Source organism: Setaria italica, chromosome V (assembly GCF_000263155.2).
Source record: "Setaria italica strain Yugu1 chromosome V, Setaria_italica_v2.0, whole genome shotgun sequence".
NCBI classification, from domain to species: Eukaryota; Viridiplantae; Streptophyta; class Magnoliopsida; order Poales; family Poaceae; genus Setaria; species Setaria italica.
In genome coordinates this window covers 36,212,417-36,227,127 of record NC_028454.1, presented here as the reverse complement: position 1 = coordinate 36,227,127, position 14,711 = coordinate 36,212,417, and the positions used below count along the sequence as shown (strand labels likewise).

The 14,711-nt window shown below is 44.2% G+C and overlaps 2 protein-coding genes across 3 annotated transcripts; one reads left to right on the top strand and one right to left on the bottom strand.

The window, feature by feature from the left end:
* Nucleotides 1–2,701: 2,701 nt before the first annotated feature.
* Nucleotides 2,702–3,573, top strand: LOC101764918 (Werner Syndrome-like exonuclease). The gene has a single exon (XM_004972112.2). The coding sequence runs from the start codon at nucleotides 2,822–2,824 to the stop codon at nucleotides 3,449–3,451; it is 630 nt and encodes a 209-aa protein (XP_004972169.1). The 5' UTR covers nucleotides 2,702–2,821; the 3' UTR covers nucleotides 3,452–3,573.
* A 1,343-nt stretch (nucleotides 3,574–4,916) lies between these two features.
* Nucleotides 4,917–14,711, bottom strand: LOC101776110 (polynucleotide 3'-phosphatase ZDP). Of its 2 annotated transcripts, none has more exons than XM_004969819.2 (18): nucleotides 14,139–14,711; nucleotides 14,016–14,051; nucleotides 13,087–13,392; nucleotides 12,973–13,008; nucleotides 12,624–12,671; nucleotides 12,468–12,524; nucleotides 11,923–12,207; nucleotides 11,797–11,832; nucleotides 11,412–11,474; nucleotides 11,249–11,305; nucleotides 9,575–9,646; nucleotides 9,373–9,429; nucleotides 9,206–9,282; nucleotides 8,104–8,185; nucleotides 7,535–7,651; nucleotides 6,601–6,728; nucleotides 5,651–5,720; nucleotides 4,917–5,313 (listed from the first exon to the last, which is right to left on the bottom strand). In XM_004969819.2, exons 1-18 carry the CDS (start codon nucleotides 14,466–14,468, stop codon nucleotides 5,266–5,268), a joined length of 1,905 nt encoding a protein of 634 aa, XP_004969876.1. In that variant the 5' UTR covers nucleotides 14,469–14,711; the 3' UTR covers nucleotides 4,917–5,265. The 2 variants fall into 2 exon arrangements, with proteins under 2 accessions (XP_004969876.1, XP_004969877.1); XM_004969820.2 differs by having other exon boundaries at nucleotides 11,797–11,808; nucleotides 12,133–12,207.

Below are 14,711 nucleotides of genomic sequence, written 5' to 3'. Positions count from 1 at the left end.
TAGTTGGCTTTCAAATATGTTTTGGAATATATTTTGATGCTCTAAAGAAGACTCATCGACGACGTGCTGCACTGTGTGAGGGCGGAGGCGGAGGAGAGGTCGCAGAAATCTCACTGTCAGGTCAGGGAGCCCGGAAGCCCGCTGCATGAGGTACTGTACTCTGTCCTTCGCTTTGACTGTTCCGATCGAGCTTTCACTTCACTGAACTGCATCGCGTCGCGTCTCTGATATGCATCCACGGGCTCACGGGGTAATCCACGTACAGTTCGACGAGACCAAAGCGAGCCAGGACCGTCTACGACAACGATATGCATGTTTGTCGGGCCTCTTCACGTGAGATGGCTTACAAAATATTTTCTCATAATAAGTGGGAGAGGAGCTATCTTTTGATCAAAAATAGTTCCGTACATGCAAGATTACGTGAAGATGTGGAGTTATTCATATCATAAGCTACTCCCTCCATCTATGTTTATAAAGGATGATGTGATTTGGCACGATTTTCCAAATAATATTTTGACCATTCATTTATCTTATATTAAATTAGTTACGGTTATAAACTTATGATCATTGTAAAGTATATTTGATTACGAATACAACTATATAAAATTTATATTATTAAAATAAAAAATTAATAGTTAAATTATTGGTTAAAGATTGTAAAGTTTGATCTTGACATGCGGCTTATAAATAAAACCGGAGGGAGTATTTGTTAAGAGTGAGATCATCAGAAGGGTTATCTCCTAGAGTGCTTAGAGCTAGGTATCAGCTCGTACCATTGCAGGATCTTTACAGAAGACTTCCCAATACACGATCCTATGCCTTTTCGTTTTCATCCTTTACACGATCTTTACAGAAGACTTCCACACAATGCCACAAGCGGGGAAGAGGAGGGTGGTCATGTGCCGAGCCCAACATTGACACCCTACTGATACTCTTGCATGGGCAACTTCCTCGTTGCTTCTTCGAGCTGCGCTCCTAGACGGCTAGATCCATCAGCCTTCTTAGCTTAAAGTTAGAAAATTGGGAACTCTGCTTACAAGTTGAGCTATACGTAATGACGTGTTGTGGATTGATGCATGCTTTGAGCTGCAAAATTGGGTCATAGATAAAATTTCAGGTGCAAATTTAAACGACATCGAATTTGCACGTGGATTTATTATTCGGTACACCTCGCAAAATGAGCTTGAATCCGCATTTGCAATCAAGCATAGACGTGGACCATACTCTTCACCTACAGTGTTCCTGAAATTTTTTGCATGCGACTCTGGACCAATTTCGAACGTTTTCGATAGTTCGGGCTTACCGGTTACCCCACGCTTCTACCAATTATTAAGGAAGATAAAATCTGCCCATAAAAAAACACGCTAGCAACGAAAGAAACACGAGAGGGAATCTGAGCCCCCAACAATAAAAGAGATAATTTAACACTAGACAACTGACTTGTTTCTTCCTTGGTCCTCAAAAAATTTTAGTTCCCTATTTGACACTAAGTTCAACTTTCGTTCCTTATACGACACTCTGTTGGATTTTCCGTCCGAGAACTGTTAAATGCCCTGTGGAAAGACGATTTTGCCCATGTAGGCTCCACCACCCTTCTCCCTCCTCTGCTCCACACCACACGGGCCTTCTCCCTCCGCCCGGCCGCGCCTCCCCCATTGCTCCACACCGTCGCCCTCCGTCCAGCCGCGCCTTCCCCGTTCCTCCTCATTGCCGCAGGGGTTGACCGCGCCCCTCCACGTCCATGTTGCCAACGACGCACCCAGCCGGGACCCAAGCTCGAGGAAGTCGAGCGCTAGGCGCGGCCTCCCGTTGCACGCCGCGAAGGGGAGCAGTGTGGCCGCCGGCCGCGCGTGCAGCCCGCCCTCCATCCACATCACACTCCGCTTCCTCCGTGACTGCGACGCTTTGCTCGTGCACGTCGACCATGGCTGCCCGCGCACGTCGTAGGACCGCCGCGGCGGCTCGTACGCCCCGCCGACGCTAGCGATGGCGGCAGCCAGGGCGTCCCCCCACGCCCGCAGGAGAAGGATTTGCAACGGCGTAGGTCCGGCAACGTGGAGGCGGCGAAGCCCGAGGGGCCACCTCCAGCGGCGGCGGCGGCATTGAACAACCGGGAGAAGAGGGAGCGGATGGCTGGAGGTGGACTTGCGACCCGACGCGGCGGCCACGGCGGCGGAGGCCTCGAGCCCGGCCAAGCGCTTGCGAAGGCAGGCGGCGCAGAAGCCCATGAAGGACTCCCCGGCGCGGTGGTGGCACTGGAGGCTCGCGGTGATGATGCGGCGGGCACCGTCAGATCCGGCCTGCCCACACGCGTTCCAGAGGTGCAGCTGCTTCGACGCCCACGAGGTGTTCCTGACCCCGCAAGGCGCGCCGACCCAGCGGCTGCCGGCGCACACGGCGAGATCGTGTGGTGTGGAGCAGAGGAGGGAGAAGGGGAGGAGAGGAGGAAGAAGGGTGGTAGGACCTAAGGGGCAAAATCATCTTTTTGCAGGGTATTTAATGGTGGTTGGATGGAAAATCAAATATAGTGTCAATTTGGGAACGAAAGTTGAAGTCATTGTTGAGGAGTAAGGAAGGAACATGTCATTTGTCTTGTGTAAAAAATAAGGAATATTCTCAAAATAAAATCCGTACGCGCGAGAGCAGGCAACACAGTACCGTCTTTGTTCCCGTGCTGTTCCCCTTCCGCCTACACAGAAGGGTCGCTCCCACTCCCATTGTAGGCAGCGCACACGAGTCCGTCTGATCTCCGTCTCCAACACATCACCACTCGATAACCCCAGCGCAGGGAGAGGGGAGAAAGAGAGATCGCCGGAGGGACATGGCGACCGAGATCGAGGGCTACTACCGAGGACGCGGCACCTACGTTGTGTCGTTCGACGGGGACCACCTCTTCGACGCAACGCTCACCAAGTCCGGCGGCGTGGTGGAGTCGTGGCTGGACGAGACGTACCGCATCCACCGCCGCTGCCGCCACCCGCTCGTCGTCGGCCTCGACGTGGAGTGGCGCCCAGCCCGCGAGCCGGGCCCCGTTGCGGTGCTGCAGCTCTGCGTCGACCGCCGCTGCCTCGTCTTCCAAATACTCCGCGCCGACTACGTCCCCGACGCGCTGGCCGACTTCCTCGCCGACCGCCGGTTCTCATTCGTCGGGGTCGGGATCCGCGACGACGCGGCCAGGCTGCGGGACGGGTACGGGCTGGAGGTGCCGCACGCGGTGGACCTGCGCCGCCTCGCCGCGCGCGCGCTCGGGAGGCCCGAGCTGCGCCGCGCGGGGCTGGCGGCGCTGGTGCGGGAGGTGATGGGCGTGCGGATGGAGAAGCCGCACCACGTGCGCGTCAGCGCCTGGGACAAGCGCATGCTGACGGAGGACCAGTTCAAGTACGCCTGCGCCGACGCGTTCGTGTCCATGGAGGTCGCCTGGAGGTGTGGTATTCTGCTGGGGAGCACGTAAATTTCCTGCTTTAACTATCTGGAAGCCGCTGCCGCTTTTGTGTTGATCGTAGTAGTCATCTTGTTGCGTGGATTCCATGGATGGCATCTGAAGTCTGAACGAGTGAACGTGAATATTGGCAAGCGATTTGCCTGTTCGTCGTCGTTTTATGCATTTGGATTTGTTAGCCGTTTGTTTATTTGATGATTGCCGTCTGCATTTGGTACTCGTTTTCTTCTGATGAGATGTTCGATCAATATTGCCAAAGCCGGCAGATCCGTAACCCAGATCGACTGCAGTTGCTACTGGGACTGCAAGTTAGCAACTGCACGTGATCATGGCCATCCATTTTCCCAGCCAACGGCCCAGATCAGATGGTACAGTGATAAACAGTGCCGCACTGTAACCGGATGAATGGAGGCGAAAAAAAACGGAGATACTTTTTTTGTGCAAACTGCAAACGGAAGGAGCTGTGGTCTTCCGGGCTCACGTGGTAGTCAAAGGTCGGCAGGTTCCTTCCTGTCGAGAGCCTGGCTCTCGTCAGCACTCAGCACAGCAGTGCCTGCCTGCCTGCAGATGGACGGTACTGTCTACTGTAGGCTGTAGCTGTAGCGAGGGGAGAGGTCGAACTCAACCCGGGCCTTGTTTACTTTCCAATTTGGGATAGGCAAAATTGACATTTTGCCATAAATGCGCAACTGTAGCGTTTCATTTGTATTTATGAATTATTGTCCAAATATTGACTAATTAGGCTCAAAAGATTCGTCTCGCAAAGTACAACAAAACTGTGCAATTAGTTTTTGATTTCGTCTACATTTAGTACTCCATACATGTACCGCAAGTTTGATGTGATGGGGAATCTTCTTTTTGCATAGTGTCAAAGTTGGAAGTTTGGAGGAAAGTAAACATGGCCCCGGTCGTTCAAGGATCACAACAGGTGGGGAAGCGTTTGCCTTGTGTCATCGTGGCGCACCAGAAAAGATGATCAGGGTATTCAGGTGGATTGGGCTAGAAGAAGGAAACACCTTCGCTGTCCGGTTTGGAATCCAACAAGTGGCGTGCGTTGTCTCGGAAAGGATGTTTTTTTACTTTTTTTCCCCCCTTGTGCCTTGCTAAAAAAGTGACGTTGTTTCTCCGGAAAAAAAAACGACGTTGATTCCTGCATGTTTGCGGGGATGGGCCGGCGGCGGAGCACGCCTGCGCCGTGGCTGGCTCGTAGTCTCGTAGAGCCTCGCCCGCGTGGCGGAGCTCGACCACACGGGAAAGCTAGCATGCGCCGGAGTTGGGCCGGCAGAATCGAGCATGGGAATGCCTGAATTGAGCTCCAATGTGGACTTCAATGATGGTGCCGGCGACCGGAGGCGAGGAGGATGCGGCAGCGCGGGGACGGAGGCAACGCGGAAAACTCCGAACGTGAGGAGATGGTTTCTCCAGCGTAAAGAGAATACAGCAATCCACTCTTGGATTGATATATTTGAGTCAGAGATAGAAATTTAGATCTTAGCCTAAAATAGCAACCCATATAGATCATCTGCTGAAGCAGTTTTTTTTTCTGGTTTTTAGTTATTCTGGCAGTTTATAAGGATATCAAACCAATTTAGGTAATCTACCATAGATGCTTTAAAGGCTGTCCTGAATCCTAAAAAACTGCTGGAGTCCTGCGTTATCTCAGCAAGTATTTAGCACCACATTTTCCAACTGCGAATAGCCAAGATATTACTAGACGGTTTGAACGGCCAAAGACAGATTTCCACATCAGGGTAGCTCTCAACATCAAAAACTACATATCATCGTAGCATAACCATCTTGCTCTCATGGATCTGATCTCAGAACTCCTAGGGACCGAAGTATTCCTCAGGAACGTGAAACTTCAGACCGATGGCCTATAATAGGAAATACCACACGTCAGCTAATGAAGGCCTACTTATCCCAAACATGATACTGTAATAAATGAAATAAAAGGGTAACAAACGAATAGGGCTAACTAAAAGCAGCATAGAATCCAAGTAATTTCAACTGAAAATGGATATCCAAAAGTTCCTGCTTTGCATGGTACAGACAGATCTCAGTTTCTTATTAAGTACTTAAGCAATGCCTTGTGAATCAGGTTGCTATATATTTTCTCTGAACGACAAGTGTGAGCCTTTCAAATTGTTTAAAATTGAATAAGGAAAAAATATGCTTTGTCGAATGCTCATTCAGACAAAGGTTTTGTCATACCTTAGCAAATTCTATATCAGCATCGCTATGATCGTTCTCCCTCCCAGCAGCGTCACCAACATAGAAAGATCTGAAATAATATGGCAAATCTCAGAAGAGCTTGTGGATAGCTTATATCAAATACAGAAGAACACATCCTCTGTTTCTTGCAACGGCCAACTCAAGCAGCTCAAAATCTCCTCTTCTTTTAGAGAAGAATGCTTGCCATATCTAGACTGATCAAGCCTAACCCCAGAAAACACGTGTATAGTAAAAAAAATGACTTGGAGCCTTTACTCTGTGGGTTTAACACTCTTACTTCTCATGTCAACAGATTTCCATGTGCAGACTAGCTCAGACAATCCTGTGCATCTTACAACATCATGGAAAATTGACATACTAACTCAAGAAACTAATAAACTATACAGGGGCATAGCTGCAGAGAAACAATGGTCCTCACCGAGGCACTGTGAAAAATTGTAATTGTAGTTATTTCAAGCTCAAAAATGTTGCAATATATGACATCCAATAAAGGTTCCATCCCTCATAATCTAACACTAGTTTATTTTGAATATATATAGGGCAAACAATTCCAAAGAAATAACCATGACTCGGACCCCCAATTATGGGGGACAAACTCTTTTAGTGATTAGGACGAGGTAAAAGGCTCCCAAACATGTCAGCAGTGTGTATACATTTATGTGCACACAACTGCAATCCCACTAGCATACCCTTATCCCGCACGGTAACTACCTCCATATTAGCAAGTAGAAACAGGTAAAGCTTGTGAGACAGATGTGTGGTTCCAGACCATAAAATATGCAGCCCATGCTTAAAAGTGTATACTTCTGGAGTCTCATTAAAAGTGAAGTCCAGTTCTTTGAAATTGTTGATTAAGAGTGATTTTGTGACAGTCTAGTGGTAGTGTGGTTATGTAAAACTGAAATATTGTCTGAGAATAGAATGATTACTTATCCATGTCGATTTCAATTCCGGAATTAAAATGCTGAGCCATCAAGCACCACATTCCAGGATTTGGTTTGCGGTATGGATCATCTGGAGTACCTTTTCCTTTCCCTAAACCACAAGCAATGAAAACCTGCAGGTAGAAATCAAATCAATCAATCATAGAACTACCTGAAATGCAAACACACTTCAAGTGGCAAGCGCTATTTGAGCAAAATTCAGACCCCGGACCAGACTGGGTTTTTTTTTGTGGTGGTGCTGGGCCCAACCAAAGAAAAAGCGTAACAAGAACTCCGAGATGATATGATATGAAACATCAGTGCTTTCGGTGTTCTCAATGCACTATGTCCACTACTGTTTGCAGCCACATTCCAATAAATTATATTGGACCTATGTTTTGCCACAAATTGGAGTCTTGTATCCAGTGATAAAGAATTGAATGCTTGCAATTTAATCTTGACATATTATAAATATTTTAAATAATCCAAAGCCCAGAGCATAACTGTCGTGATTGTGATCACTTTGTTTATTCTAGACTGCAAACGTAGATATTACTGGGTTCAAAATCACAAGTGTGAGAGAAACAACAGCCGTATAACAGAACTTTTGTAAACTTATTCGGGTTTTCCATCCAAACAACAATTTATTTCATAACCATTTTTGCAGAGCACATTAAATCAATTGCAGTACCACAGAACACAGAACCTGCAAACTTAAAAACTTATATAAGATATAATGATTTAAGTTAAAGCACAATGCCAGTTTCAGTTATCAGAGGATCTGATACATTCATCGGTTACCTTTTTATTTAAAGGGCTGCTCAGTTTCAGTTTCAGAGTATCTGATACATTCATCGGTTACCTTTCTTTAAGGGCTGCTCAGAAGCTTCTTGATACATTGAGACAGGTTTCAGATAAAGAAGATAAATTTATAGCATACCTGAATAGGGACTTTAACACACTCAATAAAGTTATCGAGGCGTCCCACTTTGGAGTCAATAGCTTCCTGCCGCTTATTCTTCCAGCGATCAATGTTTGACTCATTGGTGAATATGACCTAACAGTTGGCAAAAGGAGTTGACATTATTCCCAAAAATATGATATGGAACTGAAAGCAAAGCTATATCCATCCATCAATGTAAGGTGTATTTTGACTAGGGAAATGTAAAATTTTGACCAACAATTAGTTAAATTATATGCATGTTTAGTGTACACGAGGCATCACTAGATTTGTATTCAAAGTGGCTTTAAGATGATATTGATTTTGTAGCAATTGACATTAAATTGTAGGAGAAATGAATGGTCAAGATCTACTTAGGTAGACTTTTCATTTACCAAAATTTGCCTTACATTAATGGATGGAGGTAGTACATATATAACGAGTTAAATTAAGATATTATGCACTTATGAGCATGCTACATGATACTTGCTTCATAGCACACAGATAAAAAGAATGAAAAAGAAAAGAAGTTAAAGACTAAAAGAACTAGTGAGAAGAAAGCAACTAACCAGTTTGTAACCATCAATGTACAGCCTTTGCAATTTTTCCGGAATTGATTTATGCTGTAAAGACCACTTATCTGCACCAATGCTGCACTTGCAGAAGGTTCAAAATTACTAACTGAGTTATTATTAAGAAACAGCATTCAGAATAGAAAGTGGAATCAGAAACTCCACTTGTAACAAATTGTCAACTTGGGAGAACAATTTGCCTCAAGTGGGTTCTGTCATTATGCTCAAGGCCATGAAAACATCACCATATTATGTTTCACAGCTGAACTCCAGATTACTTTGGTGACTATTTCCTTAGAGATGTTAGTTCATAGTTGACACCTTCGCTTGTAAAAACTATATTTCCAATTAATCAAGGACACCAAGACAAAAAGCTGACAGATGAAGAAAAAATGAAGTCTCCTACTGACCAAGACTCTACGGATTTCCCTAGCAACACACAGCAGTGAAAATTCATACATAATGCATGCTTTGCATTTAATTCAAGATCATGAAAGTTTCCACTACAATGGTGCTAGCATCTTTTTATAATGTATAATGCTACGTTTTTTTATAGCAGGATTTAGATTATGATAGTTCTATTTTACACAAAATGATAAAAAATAAAACTCGACAAACTCCAAACATGTAAGAAGCTACCTATCATCACTTGCTTAAGAATGGAAAAGAGACAATTTCACTAAGGCTCGCTTCGTCTTAGGCGAGGGTAGTACAAGTATCGAACCCTTTAGAGAGGTAGTTACACAACCTGCGACTGCGAGCACCAAGGTTCGACCCCAGGTGAGCAGCTTCTCAACTGTAGGCTCCACCAATTAGGCTATTGCTCAGTTCTCAATAGTCATAACTTGTAAACAGATGGCAGGATAAAAATGCTGCTTTAGTTCATTCAAAATAACTGATAGCCCTTATATCCAACTCCTAGAACAACTTCAACCAACTACTTGTAGAACTGCACTCTATAATTTAAAACTGTGTTTAGCAAGGCAATTAAAGTGCAACTCCATTTTAGAAGACTGATTAATGGAAATAGTGTCCACTGCAGAAGCATCTAGAATATAATTTAGAATGAAACAATCTTGTATATCTTATGAGACAATACATCCTCACTGAAGTTTTGGCAAGGCATCCATCAAAATCAAATGCAGCAATCTTGGCCGAAGCATGAAGGCCATCTTCCTGGACATTACAATTGGAAGGAAGTTATTTCTTGAAAAGTCTGTAAGACCTTACAACTAGAAATATTGTATGATACAAATATCAACAAACCTGTTCACGGAAGATAACTGTCTCAAAAGCCTTCCAATGAGTGGGAAGGGTAGCACCCTACATCAACAGACAACAGGAAGGCACACATGTAGCAATTCAGCATAACAATGTGCTTGCACAAAAACAAACATGGCGTGGCAGGGAGCCCAATCACTTAGCAACAGCAGCCAAAATTGGGAATAGCTAAGAACAATATAACTACCTTGTAATCTTTACTGATGTCAGATACCGAAAAGGATATAGCTGGACGAATTCTATTGTTCCCTGCAGCCAACTGTTGTCAAATAAAATATTAAAAAAATAGAAATCAGATATTGAGCTTTGAAATGATATTTTGAAGGAAAAGATGGCAGCTGTTTTCCGATTCGTAAAGGAGTGATTTTTTTACAAGGTTTAGATTTGCCATTCTTAAAATTGGTGCTTCATAATTTGACACGCATACCATAATGACATGTGGGGTCATCAAGTCAATGACGGAGGAAGGCCGGAAGGGTGGCAAAAGTCATCACTCCAAGGTCACTTGCATATCGGTTCACAACATTAACATCATATTGCACATAGGGTTTAGGATTAGGGTTTTCTCACAATTTTAATTCTCACGATTTCTAACATGTTTACCATTATTTTCCTAGATAGGACATGTATATTCAAGAATTTAGGAGTGTTTCATATCATTTTGAAGTATATGTATTGCTCCGTACAAAATAACAAATTTGGACAAGCTGCAATCGATATTTCAGTTCAAGCAAGTTAAACATCAGATTCATGAGTACATATACAATAGATAGTGTAAAGCACGTGAAGAAAATTGGATTCATCGTTTTGAAACTTAAGATGAATTAATTATGAGATCAGCAATGAATACACAAAGGATTATTTCTGAAAGTATCATAGAAGTGTTTCATGCGAATTTATGAACACTTAACCAATGCTGATCACACAAGCCATTACAAGAATGTATTTTTCTGGGATAGCATCAATCATAAGTAGGCACATAGAATTTGTTTCACAAACTTTAGACAGGTTATGAATTAATGGGGAATTAACAGTCATATACAATCAACGCAAACATTGTCAACCGACACATTCATGAATGCAAGCAAATTTATACAGCAGGGTATAGTCATATAAAGCTAACACCTTTGGAATCATTTTTGTAGGAGCATATGTGATGGATGCAGGTAGAATAATGATCAAGCAACAAAATCAGTGGGTAGCGGGTAGCCACATTAAAAGGAGTTCTCTGTGTTTTCAGTTTCAGATATATTACTACCACTCAAAGTTGATTAACAATTAGAAGGATGATCGTGCCAAGGCCAGTGTGGCAATCATCAACATGATATGGAAGAAACATAATGTCTGTTTATCAGGCACCATATTGTGGTAGGACACAAGTAGTAGGTTCGGACATACAGCTATGCACATGCCACCAGCTTGAGATATTGGTTCAGATGCATACCAACAATTTAAGAGCAACTCCAGCAATAGCCCTCAAGCTAAAGCCCCTAAAGATCAAATGGGGTTCTCTCTTTTTTTTAAGGGCCGCAAAAATGTCTCCAACTCCAGCAATAGCCCCCATAGATAGAGGGCACCCTGGAGACCCCCCCGGAATGGAGGGTGGAGGGGGAAAGTTGGAGGCCTCCCCAAAATAGGGAGCCAAGTAGAGGGCCTGCTGGAGCGCGTTTTTTTTAATTGGCCCTCTAAACTTAGAGTAGGGGGCTGTTTAGAGGGTCTGCTGGAGTTGCTCTAATCATCACTAGTTAGTTGCGGTTTACCAGTCCGAATGGAAAAATTACTTCATTTATTTATTTATTTAGTGTCAGCTTCCTCTATAGGTGTTAATGATTTAGGTAAAGTCCAAAGCATATAAAGTCACCTTTACTGCTTCCAGATTATTTTCAGCACCTTCTTTAGAGACCCCCATGCTGTCAACCTAAACGAAATCAAGTAAGAGTGGTTATAGAGAAGTCGCATCAAACACGAAAAAATGTGTTGGTTCTGAAATCAACTACAAGATGCATGTTGAATCAAAGGACAACCATTTGTTCCTTCAGGTTTGGCTCACTCGATTGATCAGCTGCATTGCCATCTCTCTTGTAATTCTGCAAATGTGGTGAACAAAACTGAGAATTTACTAGCAAATAGCAAAAGAAAACTGCCATAAGATGGCAAGTCAGAAGTCATAAAAACTAAAAAACATATAATTAGGATAAATTAAACAGGCCGCTAAGTGCCAGCATCATTTTATTACTCCAACAATTTTGATTAACAAACAGATAAAAACTTCTTTTCCTCTCCCTTTGTTCACCAAAAGTGCCAATCTTTTCCATATTTACAAAAACATCACCTAAAAGTAGGCATATCTAACAATTTATAGCGAGGATACCACCCAGTTTATACAAGTTTGAGTGACCGATTATTTACCTCCTCCAACTCCTGCAACTTCTCACGGTCGTTACTCTGCACGCACCCAAAATCTATACATTAGTCACCAATCTCTCCATAAGCAGAATAAAATTTAAAAGGATTGAAATATACCGAAGGACAAACCTTGATGGAATCAAATCCCTTAAGACTCTCCACAGGAAACACTGGGTATGATGAGGCAGGGAAGCATGCAACATGGTACCATTTGGTGCTGTCATAACCACGGGGGTCATGAGCAGAGGCACCAAGGCGGAGGGCACCTTTGGCAATATTCTCACCGCATCCCTTGCAGGTGGAGCGGCCAGACTTTGCATACTCAACCAAAACGCTTACCTTTTCAGACACCCCCTTCGCAAGCGAAGCCATGTGAGTCTCTACTTTCTTTGGACTAGGCTTGCCCAATGGATTCTGTAAAGGAATTTTTCTGATTATTGAATTGGAAATCAGGCCAAGAGTTTCCAAAGAAAATTAAACATCTTATACAATACTAGTAATAATTTACTAATTTTCTTTACTCGTTTTGTCCTCACCTAGCACATATTGTGATGGACAAGCAGATTGATTTGAAAGTAGACATGACCTTTATGTTCACATTGTTCAGTCTTTTGTGTGTGCCTTCTTTACAGGTGTTATCAAAGGTTAGCCAGACTTAAGTGTATGTGATTCACCTTTACTTCTTCCGGATTCTTTTCAGTAACTTCTTTCGAGTCCCCAATGCTGTGAGCCTAGAAGAAATCAAGTAATGCAGAAAATGTTACATCAATAAGTGCTATATAGGGGGCTAGGGTCAAATGCAAAATGCTCATGTCAAATCAAATTCCAACCATTTCTTTCTTTAACTGATCAGCTGCATTGTCATCACTCTTGTGATTCTGCAAGTGAATACATTGATTCTAATTAAAAGCACATATTGAGTGGTTGCATAACACAAGGCACAGAAAATATTAACCAAATGAACAGGACAACTAGAATGAACTGTCAAATAATTGCATGTTATAACTCCAAGAGTTTCAGTTGAGGAAATGCTGTAAGTTCCATTAAACTTCTTTTGCGGAGCAAATTATGGACTTACATCTTTCCAATATTTACACAAACTAAAAACTAGTGAGTACAGTACTTCATGATAAAAGGGCCACTTGATTTAAAGTAGCTGTACAATTGACTAATTGATACCTCTGCTAACTTCTGCAGCTTCTCGCGATCATGATCCTACATACACACCAAATCCAAAAATTAGTATCCATAATGAGAACAAAATGCAAAAGCTTGCAACATAAAAGCACAAACCTCGACTGAATCAAACCCCTTCAGATTCTCCACAGGAAATACAGGGTATGATGATGTGGGGAAGCATGTAACATGGTACCACTTGGTATTTTCGAAGCCACGGGTATCATGAAAAGAGGCACCAAGGCGGAGGGTGGCTTTGGCAATATTCTCATTGCAGCCCTTACATGTAGAGCGGCCAGACTTCGCATACTCAACAGAGACGCTTGCCTTATCTGACACACCCTCTGCAGGGGACTGAGTCTTTACTTTCTTTGGACTTGGTTCCTCCAATGGACTGGCTGCAGTCTGTTCTCTCTTAGGATTCTGAAAATGAGTGATTCTCATTATCATTAGAGCTTTTATTATTTGAAAAAAGAACAAAGGAAGGAACTCTGCCTAATCATTGAGTAGATCATGGAAGTTTGTTAAAAAAATCCCAACAACTATAGATCATTTATATAGCAACTAAAAATCTATTACAGATCCTTTACTCTCTTCTATCCACATTTCACATATATGTTGATTCCACTAATCAGTAATCATAGAACCAGGACAAACAAACAAACAAAGGTGATTGACTCCAAGTACTTCCACTCAGCCAAGAGATCGCAGTGGTATCTTTTGCATTTTGAATTATGCACAGTGCACTTTACATACACCTATCCAACCATACACACATCATCCTACAAGCATGGTGGCAGGGATTAGAAAAATAATGTGGGACAAAACCTCTGAAAAATCAATTCTACATATGGAGTTCCTTTAGAAAAAAAATCTAATTATGGCATTCCTTTAGAAAAAAAATCAATACTACTTAGAGCACTCCTTTACTCGCCATAAATTTGTGAAACTATTCTACATTACCAAAGTTTAGCATGGAGAGGGCACACAATTGGGGTCTATAGCAGAAATGTGAAAGCCATTTCAGCAAGTGAAGGATGCATTACCTTCTCTAGCTCATGCAATTCCTCGCGATCGGCTTCCTGCAGCCCCAAAACCCAACGCATTAGCGCAAAAAAAAAAACAGAACGGGATTACGAGCGGAACAAATCCGACCACCCAATGCGAACCTTAATGGAGTCGAACCCATTGATGCTCTCGACGGAGCCGAGCGGGTGGGACGCGGAGGGGAAGCAGGCGACGTGGTACCACTTGGTGGCGTCGAAGCCGCGGGGGTCGCGCGCGGAGACGCCGAGGCGGAGCGCCCCGGAGGCGATGGCCCCGCTGCACCCCTTGCAGGTGGAGCGGCCGGACTTGGCGTATTCAACGGAGACGGTCGCCGCCGCCTGCGGCGAGGCCGACATGGCGAGACGGGCGACGCGAGCAGCGGAGGCAGGGATGAGAAAGCGGAGGCGGCTGGAGTTTCGCGCGAAGGGTAGGGAGAAGGGGACGACGAGCATGCGAGGTGGGGGGCGGGGGGTTTATGGTGGCGGTGGCGGTGGCGGATGAGGGCGTGGGGCGGCGGCTAGGGTTTTGTGCGCTGGATGCGGACGGTCGGCGCGGGGATCGCGGTGGTGGCCGGTGGGGATTTCCGGCGGGAAGAATGAGGGATTGGGCAGCGAGCCTGCCCGGTGGCGGTGTGTCGCCGATTGCTGTGTTGGCCGGTGGCCAGGACGCCAGGGTACTTCTGTCTGGGGCCTCGA

What these genes read in the sequence shown, in the direction of transcription:
- LOC101764918 (XM_004972112.2), top strand. Translation starts at nt 2,822, where the DNA reads ATGGCGACCGAGATCGAGGGCTACTACCGAGGACGCGGCACCTACGTT.
- LOC101776110 (XM_004969819.2), bottom strand. Translation starts at nt 14,468, where the DNA reads ATGCTCGTCGTCCCCTTCTCCCTACCCTTCGCGCGAAACTCCAGCCGC. An exon ending in ATAATCTGGAAGCAGTAAAG is followed by an intron (nt 9,647 to 11,248) that starts GTGACTTTATAT and finishes ATTTGACAACAG; the next exon opens with TTGGCTGCAGGGAACAATAG. An exon ending in ATTGAAATCGACATGGATAA is followed by an intron (nt 5,721 to 6,600) that starts GTAATCATTCTA and finishes ATATTATTTCAG; the next exon opens with ATCTTTCTATGTTGGTGACG.